General features: G+C 48.3%; 6 protein-coding genes across 6 annotated transcripts; 3 read left to right on the plus strand and 3 right to left on the minus strand.

Moving 5' to 3' along the window:
* Positions 1-341: 341 nt before the first annotated feature.
* On the plus strand, positions 342-1,469 carry Asppvi_009944 (uncharacterized protein; the record flags this gene model as incomplete). Its single annotated transcript, XM_043305790.1, has 3 exons — positions 342-403; positions 513-963; positions 1,014-1,469. The coding sequence occupies 3 exons, from the start codon at positions 342-344 to the stop codon at positions 1,467-1,469; spliced, it is 969 nt and encodes a 322-aa protein (XP_043161725.1).
* Positions 1,470-2,252: 783 nt separating this feature from the next.
* On the minus strand, positions 2,253-3,759 carry Asppvi_009945 (cytochrome P450; the record flags this gene model as incomplete). The annotated part of the gene is made up of 3 exons (XM_043305791.1): positions 2,253-2,873; positions 2,941-3,316; positions 3,389-3,759. 3 exons carry the CDS (start codon positions 3,757-3,759, stop codon positions 2,253-2,255), a joined length of 1,368 nt encoding a protein of 455 aa, XP_043161726.1.
* A 1,887-nt stretch (positions 3,760-5,646) lies between these two features.
* On the plus strand, positions 5,647-7,006 carry Asppvi_009946 (cytochrome P450; the record flags this gene model as incomplete). Its single annotated transcript, XM_043305792.1, has 2 exons — positions 5,647-6,487; positions 6,588-7,006. The coding sequence occupies 2 exons, from the start codon at positions 5,647-5,649 to the stop codon at positions 7,004-7,006; spliced, it is 1,260 nt and encodes a 419-aa protein (XP_043161727.1).
* A 2,668-nt stretch (positions 7,007-9,674) lies between these two features.
* On the plus strand, positions 9,675-11,069 carry Asppvi_009947 (uncharacterized protein; the record flags this gene model as incomplete). The annotated part of the gene is made up of 4 exons (XM_043305793.1): positions 9,675-9,815; positions 9,948-10,092; positions 10,137-10,706; positions 10,759-11,069. 4 exons carry the CDS (start codon positions 9,675-9,677, stop codon positions 11,067-11,069), a joined length of 1,167 nt encoding a protein of 388 aa, XP_043161728.1.
* Positions 11,070-11,882: 813 nt separating this feature from the next.
* Positions 11,883-18,876, minus strand: Asppvi_009948 (type I iterative polyketide synthase; the record flags this gene model as incomplete). Its single annotated transcript, XM_043305794.1, has 10 exons — positions 11,883-11,948; positions 12,018-12,899; positions 12,973-15,382; positions 15,439-15,698; positions 15,751-16,464; positions 16,587-16,868; positions 16,953-17,137; positions 17,197-17,518; positions 17,580-18,236; positions 18,298-18,876. The coding sequence occupies 10 exons, from the start codon at positions 18,874-18,876 to the stop codon at positions 11,883-11,885; spliced, it is 6,357 nt and encodes a 2,118-aa protein (XP_043161729.1).
* Positions 18,877-21,076: 2,200 nt separating this feature from the next.
* Positions 21,077-23,346, minus strand: Asppvi_009949 (fungal specific transcription factor domain-containing protein; the record flags this gene model as incomplete). The annotated part of the gene is made up of 2 exons (XM_043305795.1): positions 21,077-23,087; positions 23,123-23,346. The coding sequence occupies 2 exons, from the start codon at positions 23,344-23,346 to the stop codon at positions 21,077-21,079; spliced, it is 2,235 nt and encodes a 744-aa protein (XP_043161730.1).
* Positions 23,347-23,651: the final 305 nt, after the last annotated feature.

Raw genomic sequence — 23,651 nt, forward strand, 5'->3', positions numbered from 1 at the left:
GGGAGACCTGGAGAGAAGCCCCAATTAAGTATGCCGAGAGACTTCCACAATAGGCATCGAATAGTGTGATGGCCCCACATACCACGTTGGGAACGGGACCAGTAGGAACAGACTTATGGGATTGAATGTACTACCAAGTGGTGTTTTAGTCCCTTTAAGTAGAGGGCAAAATATACTGCGATAATAAATAATTATGATGGTGAGTTGGCGATGTAAATGCGGCAATCCAGCAGACAGTTTTCTATTTCGTTGCCACTGTACAAATCCTCAGCTGTGATCTCCAATCAGTCACGAACCTGTTGTTTTCGAAATCCCACAATTTGACTTATCCAATTCACAAGATGGGTCTCCTTACCCCATTTGTGCCCTACCACACATCTGCTGGGTCGAATACCATTCGAAAGTGAGTGTAACGTGTATTGTGCCGTTATTTTGAACCCTAACACCCCTCCAAACTAGAAAGTTAGGAACTACCTGTATCACTCCTTGATGCTAATAACAGCACATTGCAGATTTGGTGGTCTACTAACTGTTGAGTTCCTGGAGCCGCCCCCGGGTCGAAGTTTTATGATGCGTCAGACCTACAGACTGGACGTGGAAGGACCTGTCTCGCCCGCGCTGCGGAAGCTCATCGATAGTCCCCAGCGGCCCGACGGCCCTGCAATGCACTTCCACCGGTACCAGTCCGAGTTCTTCCACGTCGAGCATGGCATCTGTGTGGCTGAGGTTGACGGCGTGTCGCGCAACCTTACTCCAGAAGACGGGGAGGTCTCTCTTCCCGCGAACCGTATCCATCGTTTCTCCATCCATCCAGATTCGGGCGAATATATGACAGTGCTACTGAGTGGTTCGGATGCGGGGATTGATAACCAGCTTGATAGAGTCTTCTTCGAGAATTGGTACGGATACTGGCACGATGCACTGCTCTACGATGGGGGTCTTGATTTCATTCAAAAATTACAAGTCCGTTTTCTTTTACTCGTAATATATAACACGAGACTAATTGATCACAGATGCTCGATGCAGGTGGACATTATACTCCAGCGCCGGCATGGATGCCCTTCCGGCTTTTCTTTGGCTACTGGACCAGTGTAATCATTGGCCGGTGGCTTGGGGGTCTGCTAGGCTACAAGCCATTCTTCAAAGAATATACGACGGATTGGGAGTTTGCCGTAAACAAAATGAAAAGTTCGTTCTGGACTCGGCGCTCAGTTGACGGTTTTTGGGGCGCGAAGGAGCGCTGGAATAGAGAAGCGGAGCTGTCTGCTGGACCTAAACCGACCAATGCGGAACTCCAGTATCTACTCGAGGATGTCACAGCAGCTACAAGAGCTGCTAAGGCCAAAGCCGCGGAGAACGGCTTTACTAATGGATGTGCCGAAACCGGTGAGGTATCTAGAGGATACGAGGAGACTGTTGGCATTTCTTCTGGGTTAAAATCCGAAAATGCTCAGGTTCGGAAGCGCTGAAGTTCAATTTAAGAGTTGGTTACTGCCCTGGGCCCCCGGTAACCAAAGGTGTTGTCGAAGCCTGAATAGGTTACCTCTTCAGAAGCCTCAGATATGCTATATAATCTCCCACTTGCACATAGCTTAATCGTGGTCTCTTTTCTTTCTCTAGCTGTAAATCGTTCGTTAAAATGGATCTCAGCAAAATCCTCTAAGTATCGGAACGAACGACCGTGCTATAGCATAAAACATTATCTGCTAAACTGAGGATTGATGGATTGACTAACCCCTAACCGCAACCGGCATTTGATTATTTTGACAGTGGTCATCCATAAGTGCATCCAATAATGTGCGGTTCATCTTCAAAATGGGCATCTGCTTTACTATGCCAAGCCAGTGTTGTAAATCTGGTGTACCATGGTGTGTGGTAGTAAGCACATCTCGGCCGGTCGGCAAGGGCACGGCATCAAGCCAGCTTCAAGCCAGATGCAGTATGCAAAAAAGTTTCTTCTTGCGCCGCTTTATGAGGTTTAACTGTAATTATGATGTCTCTGGTGTTCTAGCCTCTGCTGTTGGCGGATTGTAAAGACAGACTGAACAGCAGCGACGGCTACAGGACCCTCACTCATAAATTCAATAAACAATGGATCCGGTTCTCGCGTAGGTGTTTTGATAACCACACAATCCAATCTTCTTTCTTATACGTCTTCTCCTGGTAGGGGAGAGGGGGAAAGGGAATATACATTACATAAGCCTCTTCTTTGTCTGGGTTAGGTATAATCCTACCAACTTGGGAGTTTGGCTTCACCACCCCTCCACCTTGGTTAACCGGAAGGGCACGCTCTCGAGTGGCTTCATGGTAATAAAACTAGGCGGCTGGTAGGGTATTTCTTCATCTACCAGTTCAACGTTAAAGCGACCAAAAATCGCCGCTAAAGCGCATCGAACCTGGATAAATGCTATCGGCTTACCGATACATGATCGGTTACCGTGGGAAAATGTGATATGGGCATATTTGGTAGGCGCGCCACCAAGACCATTCAGAGTTCTCTCCCCAGATTCATCAGTGTCGATCCAGCGATCAGGTACAAATTTGTCAGCATCCTCTCCCCAGAATTCGGGAAGCCTATTGAGCGCACGGGGACAGATCACAACGCGAGTCCCTTTGGGAATCGGGTAGTTCAAAATAGAAGTGTCCTTGATTGCCTCACGGGTGAACATGGGAACGGAGGGGTGGAGGCGTAAGACTTCATGGATGATAGCGTTGAGGAGTGGCATCGACTCCAATGTCTTCCAGGATGCTGCATCTGTGTCGAGCAAGGAGGGAATAGCACCACGGATTTCAGTACGAAGTTGCTGCTGGATGTCGGGCCTTCGACACAGTTCGTAGCAGCACCACACGAGGGTACTGGCAGAAGTGTCATGCTGCCAAAAGAGACCCTTTAGCATCAGGACGCCCTACTATGTAGTGCTAAAATGGAACTATACGTACCCCTGCCCCCAGAATCGTCACGAGCTGATCAGCGAGTTCTTCATCCGAAAAGATGCCCTGTCCAATCAAGACATCCAGCAGATTACCTCTGCTAGCCTGAGGATTCAGCGCCAGCAACGCCTTTCGTTCCTTTACCATCCTCTCACCGAATGTCCGGAGGGCTCTTTTCGCCGTCAGCCTAGATGGGTCTAGAGCCCAACGAAATGGGTCCGTCATCCACTCAGGAACCTTCACTGATAGTACAAGGAAGACCATCTGTAATAGACTCGGGTCGGTGAGTTCGGAGAAGTTATCGACTACCTTATCCGGATTGTCTTCGAACGACTTTAAGTCGTGTCCCATAGTGCTGAGGCCGATAAAGTCCATAGTAATATCTCTATGCCACCACTCGTCAGTCATGTATTCAGTTATGCAGGTGAACAGGTAAAAAGTTCGGAATGATAAATACCTTGACAATTCGCTCAGTAAAAAGTTGCCTGCATTCCCCATAGACTTTGTCTGCTTGCTTTGTTCTTCGATACCCTGCTCTAGGCTCCGCACCATCTCTTTGGCCTTCTCCCAGAGCACAGGATATGTTAACCGAAGCACCTGTGGCTTGAAGAACCCTTGCGACGCTCTCCGTTGAACTTTATGAACATCTCCCTCCGATAGAAGCAGACCGAATCCTAGGATTCTGGCAACGAAATTTCGAAGACCATCCGGCTTCACATAATCATTCGCGCGCGTGCTCAGCACCTCAACGAGTGCTTCGGGAGAGGTAACAATCAAATTTGGTCGACTGCTAAACTCTTTGAACCTAATGAGACCCGGGTTCGGCATAGTTTTCATCCATTTCAAAGCCGTTTTGCCTCGAGGTTGTTCAAGGCCAAGCCTGCAGAACCTAAACCACCCCTACAAACCAACTATTAACAGACCATAATCAAATTCATCGATTGGAGAGGTCTCACCGGGCCGCAGGGAAGACTTTTGAGGGCGTTATTTTTAAAGGTATGCCGCAGTACATATAAAAAGGGTACAAGATAAACAGGAAACTTTGTCTGAAGTTTTCTGGTTTCTTCCAAAGCGAATGTTGAGTCCAAGATGATGAAGGAAAGATAGCTGAATAAGAGTGCCATCGCAAACCATGGTAAGGCATCTGCGAAAGGCCTCAGCGGCGAAGATGGTGCCTGCTGGCTCTTCATGGTGTTTGTGTCCACGCCCTCAATAGGAAGTTGCAATGAGTATACTTTGTAGGAGGAAAGGGTTGAGGCGAATTTTCATTGAGGTCAGAGAGAAATAACATTCCTTTGCGTAAGCCTTTGGCGCAGCATCGGTTCATATTATTATCAACAATAACTACCATAGGTGCTTGGCCAATAAGCCTTTGACCATCCATGAGCAGATACGGAGTACAGCCAAGCCGTAATATACTGTAATAGTTGCTTTTCTCTCACTCTAATCATTGTACAATTAATGCCATACCAACCGATAATGGTGTTTTATCATTGAGGTCAGTGTCATACTATCGAAATATCTGTCAGCCTAGCTGCTTGTGGTCGCACACAAAGTTAGCTCTCCCAACTCTAAGTTTTGGGTGAATATCTTCATCGTGTCAGGACCAAGGATTTGCTCTGTAGACTGTACATCCACCCAAAGGATGCCTAGCGTAGGGTAGATCTACATGGCGAAACGGGAAGTTCAAAGTGGGGACACAGGATATACCCATGAGAATATTGCATGTAGACTGCTGAACTGTCAAGCCCCCGATGTGGTCAGAATAAGGACGCCTTCAGAGTCCCTCTTTCTGTGGATTGAACTAAATGGGTGACCTTGGAGAACTGAGATTGGGAAATTACAGCTGACAAAGTGGCCACATGTCATACGATGATAAAGGTTTGATCGGTGTGATAGATCATGCAGGTACGGAGTACAGCACACCGTAATTGATCAACCATCCTTATCTCCCTACTGAGGAATCGATCGACAAGTGACACAGGGAAAGTTGATAGTCAGAATGAGTTACACAGGTAGTTAGTTATCCAATGACTGAGGTGTTATAGTAAGGTGCATTCATTTAGATTCTCAGCTGAACTGATATAATAAAGCTAAAAAGGGTGATCAACATACCTATAGTAGGTCATCTGTCTAACACGCACACAGATCACAGTTAATTACAGAGCAGGTAATGCCCTGTGATGAAAGAATCATAATGAACTCTGATTATAATTGGAAATAAAGTTCAATAATTGAAATTTAGCTGGCTAGGTAGATTACTCTAGAATCTGGACCCTGGAGTTGCCGAGAAAGTTAAGTTTGCAACTTGCTGTAAATGATCTCTACATCGTCTCACCGCTGAATTGGGGATGGTGTCTTTCAGTCCACTATTCACTTCCAACCACATTCTTTTTGAGGCAAAACAAGATTAGTTCCTCTGAATCTGTATGTGAAATGGTATACCACTATCTCAGCCGGTTCATCCTTGGAGCCACATTTCTCTTTATAATCTATTCTTTTTACCATGCTGTGGAGCGTCGGTTAGCAAAGCGCCGCTTCATGCGCTTGTATGGCTGCCAGCCTGCTCCAAGAGGCCCCTCCAGGGGCTTGTTTGGGAGTTTAAAGTCAATGAAGAGCAACATCCAGGCCGCAAAAAACCACCAGTCGCTCAATCGAATCCACAGTATATTCCATTATGGTAATACAGTGGCCGGACAGCGACTCAATCAGCCCATGATACTCACCCGCGAGCCACAAAACATCAAAACCATCCTCTCTCTCAAGTTCAACGACTACAAGGTTGGAGATCGTATTAAGTCTCAGGGAAAACTTCTCGGTCATGGTATCTTCACCGCTGACGGAGACCACTGGGCCCAGTCTCGCGCCCTAATCAGGCCCAATTTCGTCCGTGAGCAGGTGGCCGATCTGTCATTGTTCGAGGATATGATGGGCGATCTATTAGCCTTGTTACCGACAGATGGGCAGACGGTTGATCTGCAGGAACTCTTCTTCTCGTATTCCATAGATTCTGCGACGGAGTTCCTATTCGGTCATTCGGCGCATAGCTTGAGGAAAAGATCCCAACCGACAACGGAGAAGGACTCGGATGACGACTTTGCTGAAGCGTTTAACTATGCGCTGAAGGCTGTCGCAATGCGGTCTAGACTGGGGTTCCTGCGCACATTCTATTGGGATCGCAAAGAAGAGCAGAGTAATCGGATTTGCCACCGGTTCGTGGATAAGTATGTTGATCGAGTTGTCAAGTTGCAGGAGACGATGGATCCTAGCGACGATCATAATGAGGAGAAGAGGAAGAATGAAAAGTATCTCGTCATTCACGAACTCGCGCGCCAGACAACGGACCGTCGCCGTATCCGGAACGAGCTGATCAACATCCTCCTGGCCGGCCGAGACACCACTGCTGGCTTGCTGAGCAATCTCTTTTTCATGTTGGCCAAGCATCCAGATATCTGGAGTAAGTTGCGGGATGAGGTCACGACGACGTTGAATGGCCGTCTGCCAACGTATGATGAGCTTCGGAATATGAAGTATCTCAAGTATTGCCTGAACGAATGTATGTTTCTCTCTCTCTCTCTCTCTCGCTCTCTCTATACTGTCTATGATGCACCCAACCAACACCGCATAATAATAACAACGCTAATGCTTCTTTTTAGCCCTCCGTCTACACCCCGTTGTCCCAACGAATGGTAGGGTTGCCAAAAACGACACATTTCTCCCTGTTGGAGGTGGGCCAGATGGCCAGTCTCCGGTATTTGTATCAAAGGGAACCTTTGTGGTGTACTGCGTGTACTCGATGCATCGACGAGTAGACATCTGGGGTCCCGATGCAAACGAGTTCCGTCCTGAACGTTGGGAGTCCATGCGACCCAGTTGGGAGTATCTTCCGTTTAATGGCGGACCACGCATCTGTCTGGGCCAGCAGTACGCCTTAACTGAAGCAGGGTATGTGACTGTCCGTCTAGCACAGCAGTTCCAAAAGTTGGAGAGTCGAGATCCGGGTCCCTGGGAAGAGCATCTGGCGTTGACTCTGAGATCGCGAAATGGCACTAAAGTGGGCTTGGTGCCTGCTTGAGATTGTAGGCCAAAAGAGTAAACTCTGCTAATTCAACGCTAGCAAAGCTAAGGTTTCCTAATTATACAAGCCATAGTATGCTTTTTAAAGACCTTTTCTAAATATACAACTCTAAGATCGCAGTCGTCCCATTATCACTAAGGCTGATTAGCTGGTTGGTGTTTAATACTACTAAGACTAGTGGGCCTTACTGAGAAGATGATCAGATGATCATAGGGGAAAGATGCTATCTAGAGGCATTAACGTATTTACTAATAGTGACCCATTGTGGTTCCCTGGCTGTATGGCTTGTACATTGCTGTTTATTGATGGGATATTTTGATGACCTTTGCTACATGGACTACACCTATTTAAAAGCAAGTCTCATCAAAATTATGGATATCCTGTTATCCCTCAGCACTAATAGAAGAATACCTTATTTTACTATGATATTCTTAACAAGATTACACCATTGCTTGGTGACTTCTGGGTCCTCGCATTTTGCACGCTGATAATCATCAAAGATCATTATGCCGTTTAATAAAGTTGCTGACCTAGTTCTTTCCAGTAGATAGGCCTAGATGTTGATGAGATAGGAGTATCCTGAGTTGATGGTAGGCCGCGCATCCATATCCAGAATCTATTTCTTTACAGAACCCTCATCTATGCTGCTAAGCGTCTGGCAGTTGGCTGGTATATTAAGCCACGCTTTACGGCCGCTAAGGTTAATGGGATTCCATATACTAGTGGGTACGAAGTTCTGAAAATGTGACCTAGCCAGAATCTGACTAGGCAGAGGTGAATCAGGTGATCTAGATGGCCTGGGTAATACAGCAGCAGAAGTAGTGCAGACTTTCTGGGGCGCAGTGCCCTCCAGCACAACTGGTTGGTAGAGCTGATTCTGATGGGCGCATTGGGGTTCCTGGTCGCCCTGCTTGGCCTGTAATCCATCACTGGGATGATTGGATGCAGCACAATAAGGCGAACTGAATGAGATCCCAACCGTCTGGGTTTGACGTCGGGGCCCGAGGGGAGGGCGAGCGGAAGTGGCGGGAACGAGGGGTGCGGGGCACGGTACTGGGAGGGCCGGGGAGGGCCGAGATTCCGTTCTGGTAGTGTGAATAATGGATGTGGGCTCCTTGAGTGGACGTCAAAAGTGTAGTCACTGGGGGTTGTGGGCAACTGTATTCAGTATGTGGTGACGTGCACTCCATGCATGACACTGTTACTAGCTATGCTTCCGTCCATGGTAAATTGCAAACGGCGTTCTTGTTATTTCAGGATAGTCGACCAGAGCGCCTGTGATTAGGCGATCAAGGTTCTCAAGCACTATAGGAATGGGTGGGACCGGTTATTCACTTTCTTATTGCATAGCCCTCAAGTTGGCCCTCTATTGGCCCATATACACCAGAAAGTGGGTAAATGTAGTCTCTTGAAGTCTCAGTGGGCAAGAGAGTGGTTACTAAAACTTGATGCTATTTGCTTGAAAAACAAAATGGTGATATCAGCCAGTCCTAATATGTTTAGAGTACTAGTACAGTACCGTTTTCAGACATCCTCGCACCACTACGACATAAGTTTTGTCCTCTACTTCCTTCCATCCAATAGTCCGGCCCACCGGCGACAGCGACAGCCGAAACAGGATTTACAATGTTGAAACCGCAAAGGGATGTGCTCTGTATGAAGCAGTAATGACGCGGTCAGAGCTAGGGAACAGCGGTAAATCAACGACTCATAAATCGCTCTCAAGTGTACGAGCATCGAACTCGAGAAGAACCGCCAGCATGAGCTGTTCGTTAGACGAACAAGTCCTCATCAAACAACGAGAGTTATCCCGATTCCAGACCTCAGCAGCAACGCTTGCAGTAGTTGCTCGAACTGCTGCCACGACCAGCATCCGATACGACTGATGTTTAGGACAGGCTTATCGATCCTACGCCGCATAGTGTGCCCAGAAAGAACGAAAAGGGGCTCATAGCCGGCTCCTGATAACAAACCGAGCATCACAGTCGGCTCTTTGTCAGGCCTCTTTAGAGTGACAAAAAGTACTGAAAACCCCACCATCTCCCACTCGATTAGGTAAGTGATACTGGTTAGTTAATTACTTACGCTCTTCTTGATACAGATACGAATATACATAAGTCGGCTCTGCAGGACCTGACGGCGCGCCTTGAGCACAGACCTGATAGGAAGGGATCATCCGGCCCGTACCGCGTGCGTGTTTACTCGGCGCTCCATTTCCCCTTCTGGAATTCCCCCTTCTGGACCTTCCCCTTCTGGAATTCTCCCTTCTGGAATTTCTCCTCTTGAATATCCCCTTCTGGAATATCTGCTTCTAGCTTTTGCTTGTTCTTTCTTGGTATCTTGGAAGGAAAGCGATGATGTACAGTATCTCCTACAACTATACGCAGCTTCGTGAAGGCACAGCAAAATACACTGAATTATGCATTCGCCCTCCGATACCTTTGTATTACATCTTTTCGAATGTAAGGAGATTCCCGAATTGGTCACATACGGCCTCCAGACGGACAGATCTGCATGTACGCAGTGAATGCTTGCCGGTCCGCTAATTGGAAAGGCGTTACAAAGTACTTCTATCACGATGTGCTATTAAGAGATGAGACTTCTTGCGTTTCTCTACCTAACCAAGTTTTTGGAAAGCCGTACAGAAACTGAAAGTAACTTCACCATGGAAAGCCTGATCACGAAGATACAGCAGGAGGCTGCTTCAGCCAGTTATGTGGAGCGCAAAAAGCTTCTAGACACCTTGCGCGACTTGCAATACAGCATCGAGACCCCCGAAGACGCTATGCAGAGAGTGATACACATGGTATGGTTCCCAAGCCTAAGAAATTATCCTGAACTATTGCACTTGCAGAGTGCCTCAACTTCTCTTGCAGACTCTCGAGTCTGTCCCTTATTCTCCTAGGTATTGTCCTCAAAGCTAAATCAGACCGCTTAGAATCTTCATTTTGCTGCAATCCGGACGGCTCTTGACTTGAACCTTTTCAATGATATCCTTGACAGCGCAGAGCCCTCGACTGTCGATCACTTAGCAGCCAAGCACTCTGCAGACCCTTTGCTTCTCGGCAAGTACCGAAGCTCCAGTCAATCAAGATGGGATGCGCCAGAAATTCTAACTTTGATATAGGCCGTATTCTACGGTATCTGGTCACGGTTGGAATGATTAAAGAAGTTGGCAGAGACACCTTTGCTTCGACGCCATATACATCCAATCTCGCAAGACCCGAGATTCAGGCCGGATTGTACGTCTACTTCGACATGGTCAATCCAACTTATCAAGAAATGCCTCGTTACCTTGCGGAAACTGGTTACAAGAACCCTACCAGTTTCACAGACGGCATTTTTCAAAGGGCCCACAAAACCGACTTGCACACCTTTGCCTTCGTTCATGGCGATCCGGTGAGAAGTGCTCGCTTCAATCACTTCATGAAAGCACAACGAGGGTCCCAACCCAAATGCTTCGACCTTTACCCATTTGACGATGAGAGTAAGGGCTGGCCATCAGATAAGCCCCTGTTTGTGGATGTTGGTGGCGGCGCCGGCTATCAAACTGCTGCCTTCCTGGAGCGATTTCCCAGTCTACCTGGTCATGTGGTTTTGCAGGACCTGCCGGAGCCGGTCGAGGACGCAAAATCGGTGGTTCCTAAGGACGTCGAGCGAATGGTTCATAACTTCTTCGAACCACAGCCTGTCATAGGTAATAAACAACAAACCTAGTACTTTATTGGTTGAGACTAACTGGAAGACAGGCGCCAAGTACTACTATTTGCGAATGATATTGCATGACCATACCGACGAGAATAGCAAAAAGATTCTGAGTAATCTAGTGCCGGCTCTGGGGGAAGATTCTCTTATTTTGCTCGATGAAATGGTTTTGCCCTCTGAGCACGTGGATGAGGCGTCCACACAACATGATCTGACTATGATGACGTTTCATAGCTCGATGGAGCGATCGGAGGAACAATGGGCGAAGCTTGTAGGAGCGGTAGGGCTGAAGATCAAGAAAGTGGTAATGTATGCACCGGGTTACAATTTGGGAGTTGTTGCATGTGGGCTCTGAGCGATCATAGTCACATTAAGAACTTGTTCGAGAGAATCGGCAGAGCGAATAATCTCAGCTATGCTCATGAATGGAATTTTTCCTGGGGTCTTTTGCGCTCCGTAAGTTGCCAGGTAGGACAAACATCGAAGAGTGAAAGATATTATACCAAAAGAGATACTGGCACGGTCAACCACTTGCCATTATCCTCCGCGTTCCTCATCCCATTCCAATCCACCATGCTACCCAGGCACCGCTTCCTACATCACACCCTTCAATTTTGTTTTTCAGTATTATACTCTATCATTTCTCTTCGCCCTCACATTATGAAAATATCCATCTCTCGACCTCTTCACTATCCAAGTCAACACCAATAGCGGAGTTTGCAGGAATCCGGCTACGGCTAGGAAATGGTTGGGATATATTTCTACGTCTTGATAGCACAGATTCACTATAACTTTCTAACTTATCATACGATATATAACTACCGGGAGATAAACCAAATCACAAAGTTCTCTTAAAATAAAGAAGCCTCTTAAGATCTTAAATGCCATAAGATAGAAATGCTAAGAAACTTAGGCACATTATAGCAGTAATGTATGAGTAACGTCCGCTATTGACAGCTCATAAATCATTTTGCCCTCGAATGCACATAGCCTCATCATCTGATTCCCATGCCATCTCTGAAGTCTCATAATAAATGGGGCTCCGCGTTGAGGTGATAAAGAAAGCTCTCCTGCTTATGCGCAATATTATTGCATATGGGAAATAACTTGACCTTATGCAAGCGATCCATTTATGAAGAACACCCCGCCCCGTTACATAGGAGCTTCTTCAACTTGAAGAGGTGCTTGTTAATTCATTGCATGCATGAGCGACGGCTTTTGATACAGCTTGTATCTGTCCGCACGGAATGAAAATTAGTATGTTCCCTTGTCTCCAGATATACATAAGAAACCCCCAACTTACATTCGCAACGTCGAAGACCTGGAAATGGTCGCCGGGAATATCCATATAAGGCATCTTTGCCTTTGTAAGAATCTCCCATCCCTCAATGGAAGTCCTGGGATCGGAGCGATCCTGCAACCAAGCGTTCTCCACCTCCCGACTACCATTGCTCGTATTTATAAGAAAGCCATCCCTTGATCGGAGCAAGAAAGTCCGTGGAATTGGTCGACTAGTACTTGTCACAGCCTCTGGTTTGAAAGCTCCAAGCATACCCGCGCAGGCTGTGAAGCTTTCCCTGACAAGGTTGCGAATAGTTTCACCGACCAAGCCACCTCTATTTTTATCGCCTTTTGTAACGGCGTCTATGATGTTCGCAGAGAGCGGCTTGTGATTGAGTGGCGGCGGTGAATCAATAAGAACTACACCAGTGACAGGGTAGCCTCCTGCCATTAGCACTCTAGCAGCCTCGAATGCAACAACACCACCAAACGACCAGCCACCGAGGATGTAAGGGCCGGAAGTTGTCCTTGCAATAAGTCGTGCGTAAGATTGTGCCATGGCAGGAATTCCTGACCAGGAATCTGAATCCAGAAATTTGGGGTCGTGGATCGCATAAACCGTGCGATTGAAGGGTCTCAGTCGGTGATATTGAACACAGATGCCGCTGCCGTCGTGGATGAGGAACAATGGGGCGTTTTTAGGAGCCTTGTCCTCGGCGAGATGCACTATTTCGGGTTGCTCTTGCAACCTGAGCATGGCCGCAATCTTCATCTTCATGGGCGCGGATACTTCTGTCTTTTCGGCTTTTGGTACTGGAGATTGTCTTTCACCACGGCTTCGGGGAGATAAAGGAGGAGAAATTTCAACTTCAAGTTGGGCTGGTCCTGCATCATCTATATTTGCCTGTAACATGTCAGGGACTGACTGTACACCTCTAAACAGCTGCCATTGCCTAGTTCGCTATATATGGACCTACTAATCTCTCGATATCCCTCACTGTCCTGCATTCGGATAGCTCCGAAGATGAAACTTTCTTGGGGTTCGATTGACTTTGCAGACGGGCCTCCAGTTCAATCATCATCAGTGAATCGATCCCAAGAGCCTCGAGCTCTACATCTGGCTTGACCGAGGTAATATGGGCACCACATGTTTCGGCGATTATGGATGCAATAAGTAGCTTATCTGAAGGCGTTGCCGGCGTTGCCGGTGTTACTGGCATAGTGACGGAGTCAACAGTCTCTGCTTCCGACACGGGTGTGGGTCCTGATTCGCCCACATCGCTGCACAGCTGCTCGATGTCCTCAACGGTCTCACACTCCTCCAGAGCTGATATATCAATTGGGGTATGAAGCATAGAGGACAGGTTGGAAGCAAGTTCAATCATCATGAGCGAGTCAAAACCGATGGCGTGAAGACTGGTCTCCGCAGTTAAGTTCGATGCTTCTAGATTGCAAGTTCTCGCAATGATCTCCCTGATAGCTGGTTGCTTGTCAACGGGCATGTCAGTAAGCTGTGAGTCAGGAGCCGGAGGTTTCGGAGCTACCACTGTGGCTCTCTTTACTGGAACAGCTTGATGTGAATGACCAGATCTCGCAGCCGTCAACCGGAGAGCTTGAGCCATTCTCGTTAGTTTCACTCGCTGAAAGGCCATGCCCTTGAAGACAGCAATGACGCCTCGTGAATCCACAGCATATGCGTCTGCTATGACCACATTGGTGGCTGCGATTTCGAGATTGCTGCAATAGACTTCGAACGTCGTATCTGACAAGGGGAATCCTCGAGTCATGGTAGCAGATTTGACCTCCTTGCAGATGCAGACTTCATCATTCTCAATATTGAGATTGGCGACGAAACCAGCAACATGAAGGAGGACGTCCATCAGGACCGTGTTCGCCCCCGATGGATCTCCTTGTGAATTGGGAAAACGACAAACTGCGAGTGCTTCATCTTGGTCGATGCGTACCGACTGAACCATCTGATACAATTCGGAATATTGGACGACCCGTGTGAAAATCTTTTCGTACATGGCTTTTCGGAGGAACACCTGTGTGTTCGATTGTTCGATGCGCAGAAACCGTTCCTTTTGCCGTTCCATGAGCGGCACTAGTTTTGCATACTTTTCAGCATGAGCAGTAGACCGTATCTTCAGCTGCCCTTGACAGTGAATCATTTGTTGCTGCGAATCCGAACCTGCGTTATATGAGGCTACAGTGAACGAATAGCCTGCCTTATGGTCACCGCTAGGCTTTATGGAAACCCTAACGATTACAGAAGAGTCTTCTGAGTATAGCAAAGGTGCCGGATATTGCACGTTCGAAAGTGTCCTGATGACTTCTTCACCTTGATCGAGCTGCGTCCACTTGGAAGCAGCTAGAACAATCTCGTGGTATACTGATGCAGGACAGAGAGCATATTCACAGACACGGTGCCCGAGAATATATTCCTTCAAGACCGCAATCGGCGTCTCAAAGATGGCCTCCCTGTTCGTCTCCGATGGGCGTTGAACAATCGTGGACAGGAAGGTGTACCCAGTTTGAGAATCAGCATTTTGATCACACTCACCCGAGCCTCTCTGAGCACTTTCATGTGGATAGTAGATACCAAATTCCTGCTCTGAGAATGGCATGGCCGGAAGGGTGGTTAAGGTTGCTCGCTCATCGAAGGCTTTTCGCCAATTCAACGCGGTAGTTGTTTGGTAAAAATGGGATAGGAGTCGAGCAACTGCCGTAGATGCTGGAGTTCCTTTTCGTAATGAGGGTAGAAGATCCGTAGCGTCTCTATCCAATCTAGTGCTAACCATTGGCAGCAAAGACGAATGAGGTCCGATTTCTACCCATCGGGAGATTTCAGCCCCCATTCCACTACGGGAGAGCTCATCAATGCCTGCGTTGAAAGCAACAGTCTGGCGACAATGCATGGCGAAATACTCAAAAGTGAAAGCTTTTTCGCCAGGTTGGATAAGGCGGCCAAACACGTTAGATAGGACAGGGATTCTCGGAGATGAGATTTCGAGTGTCTTGGCGACTTCTGTCAATTGACCCAATATTGGGTCCATTGCGTTTGTATGATAAGCCATTGGGACGTCGAGGATTTTCGACTTCGTCTTCATCGTACTGAGCCTTGCTTTCAGCGATTGGAGCTGACCGATTGGGCCCCCAACAACGCAATCAGAATGACTGTTATCACAAGATATAGCCAAATCTTGAAATTCTGGGCTGTTGTCAATGTGCTGTCTCACAGTCTCTGCACCGAGGTTAACCGCGAGCATTGACGTTGTTTCAAGCTGACACAGCTCCATCATAAGTTTTGCTCGATGGGCTACCAGTTTCAGACTGCTTTGCAAATCAATCACACCAGCAATGACGAGGGCAGCGTACTCTCCCAGGCTAGTAACCAGGTTAGCTATAGAATTGTAGAAGAGAGATCTGGTGTGTGAGCATACCTGTGACCGAGCACGATAGTTGGCATGACACCAAGAGAGATAAGCAGGCGTGCTAGTGCTACCTCCAAGACAAAGACTGCTGTCTGAAGGGATTGTTGTAGTAGCGAAGATGAGTGAGATTGCTGTTCTTGGTTGTCTTTGCATGCGATTACATCGAGACATCCCGGATATCCATTGCTCAATAACCATCGTTCGCAGTCCAGGACCACTTTTTTAAATTCAGGGTAAGCAGTTAAAAGCTCATGGCCCATTCCTAGGTACTACAATGTTTGTCAGATCTTCAAATCCAGATATATTGTAATGGAGCTTCACCTGTGATCCTTGACCAGAGAATGCGAATACCGCACGTGGCTGTGGATTTGCCGACTCGCGAATGTTGTAAATCTCTGCATTTCTCAAGTTATCGACTATTTCCTGTATAGTCGAACCGGTAACAGAGATACGGTAATCAAGGATCTGGCGGCGAGCCGTGCTGGTATAAGCAACATCACGAAGAGAACTCGGTACCGAAGGAGCCTCCAGATAAGAGAGCAGCACATCTTTATAGGCAAGGAGGCTTGTGGTGCTTCTTGCCGAAAACCCAAACATATAGCTGTGAGCCTCGCACTGCTCCTCATGTTGAGGGGGAGCTTTGGGACTGGAATACTCTTGCAGTATCAAGGCACCGTTGGAACCCGCTGCACCAAAGTTGTTAAGTAGAGCAAGCCGCGGGTGTCTCGAAGGTCGAGGCCAAGTAGCACCGTCACGGTCAATGACGGATCCGTCCGTGCCAAGGTCTTTGATCTTACGGTTGAGTGTCTTGAGGGATATCTGCGGGGGTATTTGCCCATGCCTCATCATCAGAAGTAATTTCGCCAATGCTGCACCGCCGGAAGCGGCCTCGCAGTGGCCGATGTTGGCTTTGATAGAGGTAAAATGGAGAAGGTTCCCTGGATCTCGACCGTTGCACAATGCACCGCGAATACTAACAAGCTCATTTGGGTCCCCAGCTTGTGTGCCCGTGCCATGTGTTTCCACCACAGTAATCTGTAAACATGTTAGTAATGCGCCAGCATCTGATGGTAGCAATCGAGCGGAAGATGCCTGGTGCCTGGCGGAGAACAGAAATTCCTGTGGCTGGTATAAGTTACCCGCTTGGAATTACGCACCTGATGAGGATGGATTTGGGTTTTCTTTAGTAACGTCTGAAATAAGTCTTCCTGCGTTGGTGAATGAGGATGCGTTATGGAATGCGCATTGCCACTTTGGTTAATCTCAATGCCTCGAATAACCCCGAGAATTCGGTCACCTTCCGATAGTGCATCACCAAGTTTCTTAACCACGAAAGCCGCACAGCCTTCAGACCGGCAATAGCCATCTGCTGAATCATCAAATGGCTTGCATTGGCCAGTTGGACTTAGGAAATGTGCTCGATCGAGACCAAGATACATCTAATGCGCTGTCAGTTCATAATAATTTCAGAAAGTGGCTCCATAGGCTTGGAGAATATCATCCTTGTGGAAAGATTTACTCACGTCAGGACTAGTGATGACATTTACGCCCCCAACCAATGCCGACCGACAGTCTCCAGCCTGGATAGCTCGTGCTGCTTGATGAATGGCTACCATCGATGAGGAACAAGCCGTATCCAAAGTGATAGATGGCCCACTCCATTTAAAGACGTAGCTTATCCGTCCACTCTGAAAAGCGCGTAACGTTCCTTAAGGAGAAGAGGTTAGCATGCCACGGTATCGATGAGTCAAGCATGAAATGAATTACCGGGGCTGTAGTAGACATCAATGTGGTCTCTAAGATTGTCGGTATAGTCCAATGTAGCGTTTCCAATAAAACAACCGAACGTCTTCCTGGAGAATGACGGGGTTGAATCAGGCACATATCCAGCATCTTCGAGTGCTCGGTAGGCAGTTTGGAGCATGACTCGTTGTTGTGGGTCCATTGACTGGGCTTCTCGACGGGAAATACCAAACAGTTCGTTGTCGAATATGAATGGGTTTTCCAGGAAGTTGCCGTACTTCGTTCGCAGAGTACGGCCATCTTCCTTCTGATAAAAGTCCTCCACATGGAACCTTGAAGACGGAATCTATAGAACTCGAGTCAGTTGGGAAGCGGCCGGGGTAATGTTTGAGATCGTTGGGCTTCACCTCAGTGCAAGAATTAACGCCGTCGACCAAGTTTTGCCAAAGAGCATCGGTATTGGGAGCACCTGGAAGGTCCACACCCATTCCCACGATAGCAATATCATCAGGTGACAGCAACCCGGAAGCGTCTTGTGGCGAGGGCCGTTGTTCGACGATTGAAGCAGGTACAATTTTCACGTTATCTGGGAGGTTATGTCTGGCTCCCGACATGCCGTATCCAGGACCGAAATTCAGAATTTCATAACAAGCATCCGCAGCGGTGGCTGATTGCTTGATAGTAGCAAGAATGTTATGCTCAACCGCTGCCCAGTCCGCCGGCTCTAAAAGCATCATCTCGAGGAGCTTCTCGCAGAATTCTTCAACCGTTGCCAGCTGGCCTGAGTCGATCGGCTTCCCATCAACATTAGAAAACAGTGGGACAATAAGATGTAAGGGTGCTGGGGATAAGAGCATGTTGTTTCGGAGGTCTTGAAGGACATCCATTCGGACTCCCTCGAGCTGACGACGGTTATGATACAAAGAAAAAATAGTCGTTGGCCGTATCTTGCATTGGGAGGGCAAGCTGCTTTGACTGAACTGCCGAAGATGATCACCTCTACCGCTCAGGGTGACACAAGTATCGGAGTTGATGGCACTCAAGTAAACGTAAGAAGAAGGATACTATAGCTTTAAAATCAGCAATTGGGTCTTTCTGATCTCTCTGATCATGTACAAGTCATACCCGTCTATTGTGTTCTTCAAGCAGCTCTCGGGTGTGCTGGGGCGTAATCCCATCAACGACCAAACTCCAGGGCAGATCTGGTGGGCAGCCTTCTTTGGCCACCATAACCTGCCTGTAGGTTTCAATCCGGATGCCTAAATGCAGAGCTACGTAGAAGAAATCTTGGCCCCGAGAGAGCAGTTCGATTGTATTCTTGGACGTGGCCAGAGCTGCACAAGGCAATAATCCGGCACAAAATCCAGCCACACCAAGAAGGAAACCAGGCTTCTCCTTCGAGTGTCGTAGATATCGTAGAAGCTGAATTGTGTACATGGATACATGTTGAATAATGCTATTCCGTTGATAACACGCCCGAGGTCGTATGAGGCTTTCCGGCTCCGCGAAGTCTTCCAGGTTGATGTCCGAAGGTAGACGCTGGCTCTGGATGACGGAGGTGATCTCTTTCACAAAGATGCCATGGCACGCTCGTAATATAATCTGGCCCTCTGGCGTTCTAGCGTCCTCGGCCGCAGTCGCCAGAGTTCGTTCTGAGAAAAGCGCTTCCGAACCCAAGCCTGCGAAAATAGGAATTTGATTCATCTTGATACGGTGTGTTGAAAACCGCGGGGGATGCCCGAGAATCAAGACGAGTTGATTGATCGTGCTGGGAAGCAAAGAGGAAAGCAAAGAGGGAGAGGATGGTGCTAAACACGGATGACATTTGTATATCTATATCCCGTTATCCTTCTCTGAATGCGTGAGATGCGTGCTTACTACAGCTAACTGGACATGACTACTGGAAGAACAGGGTTAAGGAGTAGGAAACTGACAAATCGACGCCCTGACACAACCCAATTCCTCATCAGAGCACCGGCACTTGGCCGACTGAACGCTACCGGCTGACGCCAAACAAGATCTTCATGAGGCGTTTCTAGACCAGCATACCCACCGATACGAGTATATCGGAATTCCCACCAATTCGGCGGCGCGGATAGAACCATCAGTCTTCAGGGTTTCAAAGATTCCATACGAAACAGGAATGATCCTGAGGACTCGATACAAACACCCTGGGCGATTATTACGGCACATCCCCGAGACAAGCCAGCAGTTCCCACCCTCTACTGAAACATGCACATGTTACAACAACATGAAGAAAATCGGGTCCTCGATCCACACTCCCTAAACGGTCTGAAGGATTCCGGACTCCTTCGGGAACGGAACAGGCAGAATCCACATCCTTAGTGGCCGCTTCCCGCCTCGGTCTTCCGTGGATCATCCGTATAGGGTCCACTGGGTAATTCGAACAACGCAGCGTGTGCTCACGTCTCATGCCTTTATCGCGGGAGGGCAGTGTAAGAAGGTGATCCCTAAAAGGATATCTTACGGCGGCTACTGGAGGACACCCTGATAAACCGAGTCAGGAAGGACACGCGGGCCGGGAACCAGTGGTGAGAATCTGTATATGTAAGAAAAGCGCCCGATCACTCGATCAGAAAGGATGAACGAGAATTTTGATGTGAATAGTGGCAGAAACTACCTCGGTGGCCACCGAGGCATTAAATGTACCCCTTCCCGTCTACATACAAAATTGGCTCATATAGCATAAAGGAAAAAGGTGTAAAACAGTTAGATTTGGAAGTTAGATAACGAGTGTTCTCTGACCAACCAGAAATCAGGATTTGGTTATCTGTTTGGAGCAGCCACGCCTCGCTGCCTGCCTCTGCAGTAGCCGTTCCCTTGCAGTCTACCCGTCTGACCACCCAGGCGTTAAATACATCTCTTTTGATTTACATATAAAATTGGCCTATATAGTTTCAAAGTCCATTGAATTTGTGCCTCTATAACAGTCTATACTCACCAGAATCTATTGTTCTCTGTTTATATTTCTTAATCAAGTATGGCCCGTGGGAAGGGATCCTGCCGTAGCCGCCCACTGGGAATCCTTTTAGGGAATCGCCAGGGAAGGAATGGCGTCAGCCGCACCAGGTGTCCAGGCCCACTCGTACGCGTAGATGTACCTAAATCGTCAAGTTAAGGGGCCGGAATAGCAAAACTTTAGGTAGCTTTGACTCCCGGTTTGGTCCCCACTGCAGTCCTCTTGCAGAAATCATCTGTTCTAACCAGACGGAAGGTCAAGGTGGGACAGTTGTTTACTCCACCTGAGCATATGCAATGTTATCAAGTAGTGTTATTTTGTATCGACGGAGCGAATAGGGGCAGGAAGATGATGATGCATTATCTGACTGACTCTACGTGATTATCTACGTGAAGGTACCCTGGTGACTAGATCGCGTGTGGCTGGCAAATCAGACTCGCAGATTCTGGCCACGTTGCTATACGGAACGACAGGTGCAACCTCGAAGCTCCTGAGATCCATGTTAATGTATAGCCGGACACACCGACCAGAGCCCCATTCCTTCTTTCTTTATCTCTTTTGGGGGTCAGGTACCGCCTGTATCTAGGTTATGCCCACGCATTTTCCTACGGCCGGAAAGTCTGCAGAGGGTCCAAACCAAAACCAGGGATTACTGCATCGGACTATAATTGAAGTCCTATGAATCTATATCTATCTATTCTTCTCTCTTTCTCTCTCTCAGGTGTTGACTCCACTCTATTCACCTGCCCTAGCCAGTAGGACGGCAAGGCCTAGCCGTAACAAGTAGCCGTACTATATACTCCTTTATCTATGCACACCTCACCCCCCAAAAACCAAAAAATAAAAATAAAAAAATAAAAAATAAAAATAAAAATAAAGCCTCTCGAGGTTCAAAAACGTAGAGCCGATCGTCTAACCCTTATCTCAAGGAGAGTTGCCTATCAGTGCATACGTTGCGTCAAGAGCTCCATCTGAGTGGCTGCCATTCCATATGTCAAGATGTTCTTGATAGGCTGTCCACGTGTTAATTTCAACTGCTCCAATCGACGAGCAAAGGCTATCGTCCGTGAAAAATGTATTATCAAAAGTGTGCTCCGCGAGAGGCCCTGTCAGTACATCAAGCGGGTTCGCGGATGATGGCGTAGTTGAGGTTGTAGTATCGGGTGATTGCTGCAGTGTCAATCCCGGGGCGATTCTGTCGCGGTTGTTCGTCTGCTCCGACTTTTCATCCAGGTTGGTCAGTACGTCATTCAGTTTCGCCACAAGTGATCTCGTGAGGTTTTCAGCTCGAGCAGCGAAAGGTTCGGTTGCTGCGAAGGCCTCAAATACAGCCAAGGCTTTGAAGATCCACATGATTGCCCTACGTGATCGCGAAGAGGATGGGTTCGCTACAACAAATCCAAGAATGGTCACCGTGGCATTCCACAACGGGTGAAGGATTGCGGGCAAGCCAAAAAAAAGGTCGGAAGAAGAGCAGAGGTCGTGCACGATAATCGTCATGGTTATGGCGTGCTGGAGCGAGCTGCGAGCATGCTGGTCTGTTTGGGGCTGATGGACAGTGGAGGAATTGGAAGGTCGTGGAAAACAGATGAATGGCCGCTGAAGCATGATATATGCATTATGATAGTATACTTCAAGTAGAACCCGCTGGTGGTGGAGCCAGCTGGGTGCTCCGAGCTCTAACACTATCGGACTCTCTGCAGTGGACATAGATTCTCTGTGGCCCGTGTTCTTCCTGGGGCTAAGGAGGTCCTCCGGTAGTTCATTGCTCCATTTCTCTAGACAAGCAAGCGATGTGGCTAGCAGGTTCGCTCGCTGTTCTAGCGCTGCGACGTTGCTGGCATCCTCGTATAATTTCGACGTGGAAATCAGTCGTTGGATCTCGGCAAGAGACACTGAGAACTTCACCGCATGAACGAAATAGGTCGAGACGTGCAAATTCTTCCAAACCGTCGTGTTTCCCGGCATCGTAGTTAGTTCATCAGCTGACGGCAAAGCACACGTTATCGTAGCGGTCTGTACACCGACTGGCTTCCCAAGCTGCTGGGAGCATTTTATATCGAGCATGAAGAGTAACCACCAAATCCGTCTCTGGGCTATTTTCTCTTTTGGCTGAAGACGCTCGCTAGGCTCCTCATGTAGATTGACACTATGGCTGTCGCGAATGGCGGTGCCAAGCAGGCTGTAGGCCTCCCTGAAATGGCTTGCATTCATGAGGTACAAAGACATCAGAGCGTAACATTGCATCGATAGGAGCGTGGGCTCGGTCAGAAGGGCAATATAATCGCGGCAGCGACAGAAATATCCGTACCCTATCCACGAGATGTTGACCGCACAACGGCGCAAAGTCAGGATGCGGGAAGTCAGGCCGGCTCCATGGCCATACTGGATTCCTAACGCCGTCATACAATTTACCAAAGCCTTGGTCAATTTCCCAACCTCGGAATCTTGTCGCCGATCCAGAGCCAACAGTGATTGAAATTCCGCCTCATCCGAAGCTTGCAAGAGGGGATGATAGGCTTCCCAGAACAATCTCAGAAAATATGTTTGTTGGTCCTCGGTCAAGTGCTCATTGCAAGGGGGTTGGCTGTCCGCCGACGCTGCGATCTGCGGCAGATCAGGAAATGGACCCGGATAGGCAGTTTTGAGATCCGTCATTGCTCCGTCGGCCGAGGTGCGCAACGTGGTCCTGGAATCGGCAAAGAAGGCATCGATTTTGGCGAAGACATACGCCGGACGGTTGAGCAGCTCCATGTGCTCGTCCAGCTTCACGCGGCCATGACTGGGGATAATTATCTCGGTGGCACTGCCGGCAGAGGCTGAGGGCATTTGCGGTCGGCCGACGGTGGCCGGCGCCAGGGAGATTTCTGGTTTCTCCGGAGACGCATCGCGTCGAACTCGGTCCCTGGGACAGGGCTCGGGGTGGTGCTCTTTTCTTCAACAGCAAGGAATAATCAGCAATCATCCCACTCCAACTGCCAGATCTCCTTACCCGGTTGAGACGAGGATCTTAGACTTTTGCTTGGCGGCTGGACCAGAGGTCCACGTACATCTGACTTTATCAAGCACACAGCGCGGACACGGTTTCTCCCCGCACTTGATGCGGAAGGTACGACATCGATCGCATGCCCGTGATACTTTCTGTCGTTGTCTGGATGGCAATACCGAGCTCGAAGCGCGTTGATCAGGACCATGTCGCGCTGGCGCAGCTAGATTGAACGTGTGAAACATTGAAKGCAAAGCCCGTGGACGTATTGTGGGGGTGGGTGGTCCCTACGCAGCGAAGAGAGAATAAATAGGAAGGATTGTAACATTGTTTGATGGAGTTCTGCTGATCAAGTCCAGCCTAGCACCTTCCCATCTTATAACGACGACCTGGCGGGGCGTTGGCCGCTTGCAGGGCGTCGAGACTGCAGACATGGTTGACATGGTTCGCAGACACGAATGCGATTCACTATTCTTGCAGATACTATTATTCTTGCAGATACTACTTTTCCTG

This window comes from Aspergillus pseudoviridinutans (assembly GCF_018340605.1).
Source record: "Aspergillus pseudoviridinutans IFM 55266 DNA, scaffold_7, whole genome shotgun sequence".
In the NCBI taxonomy this organism is placed as follows: domain Eukaryota; kingdom Fungi; phylum Ascomycota; class Eurotiomycetes; order Eurotiales; family Aspergillaceae; genus Aspergillus; species Aspergillus pseudoviridinutans.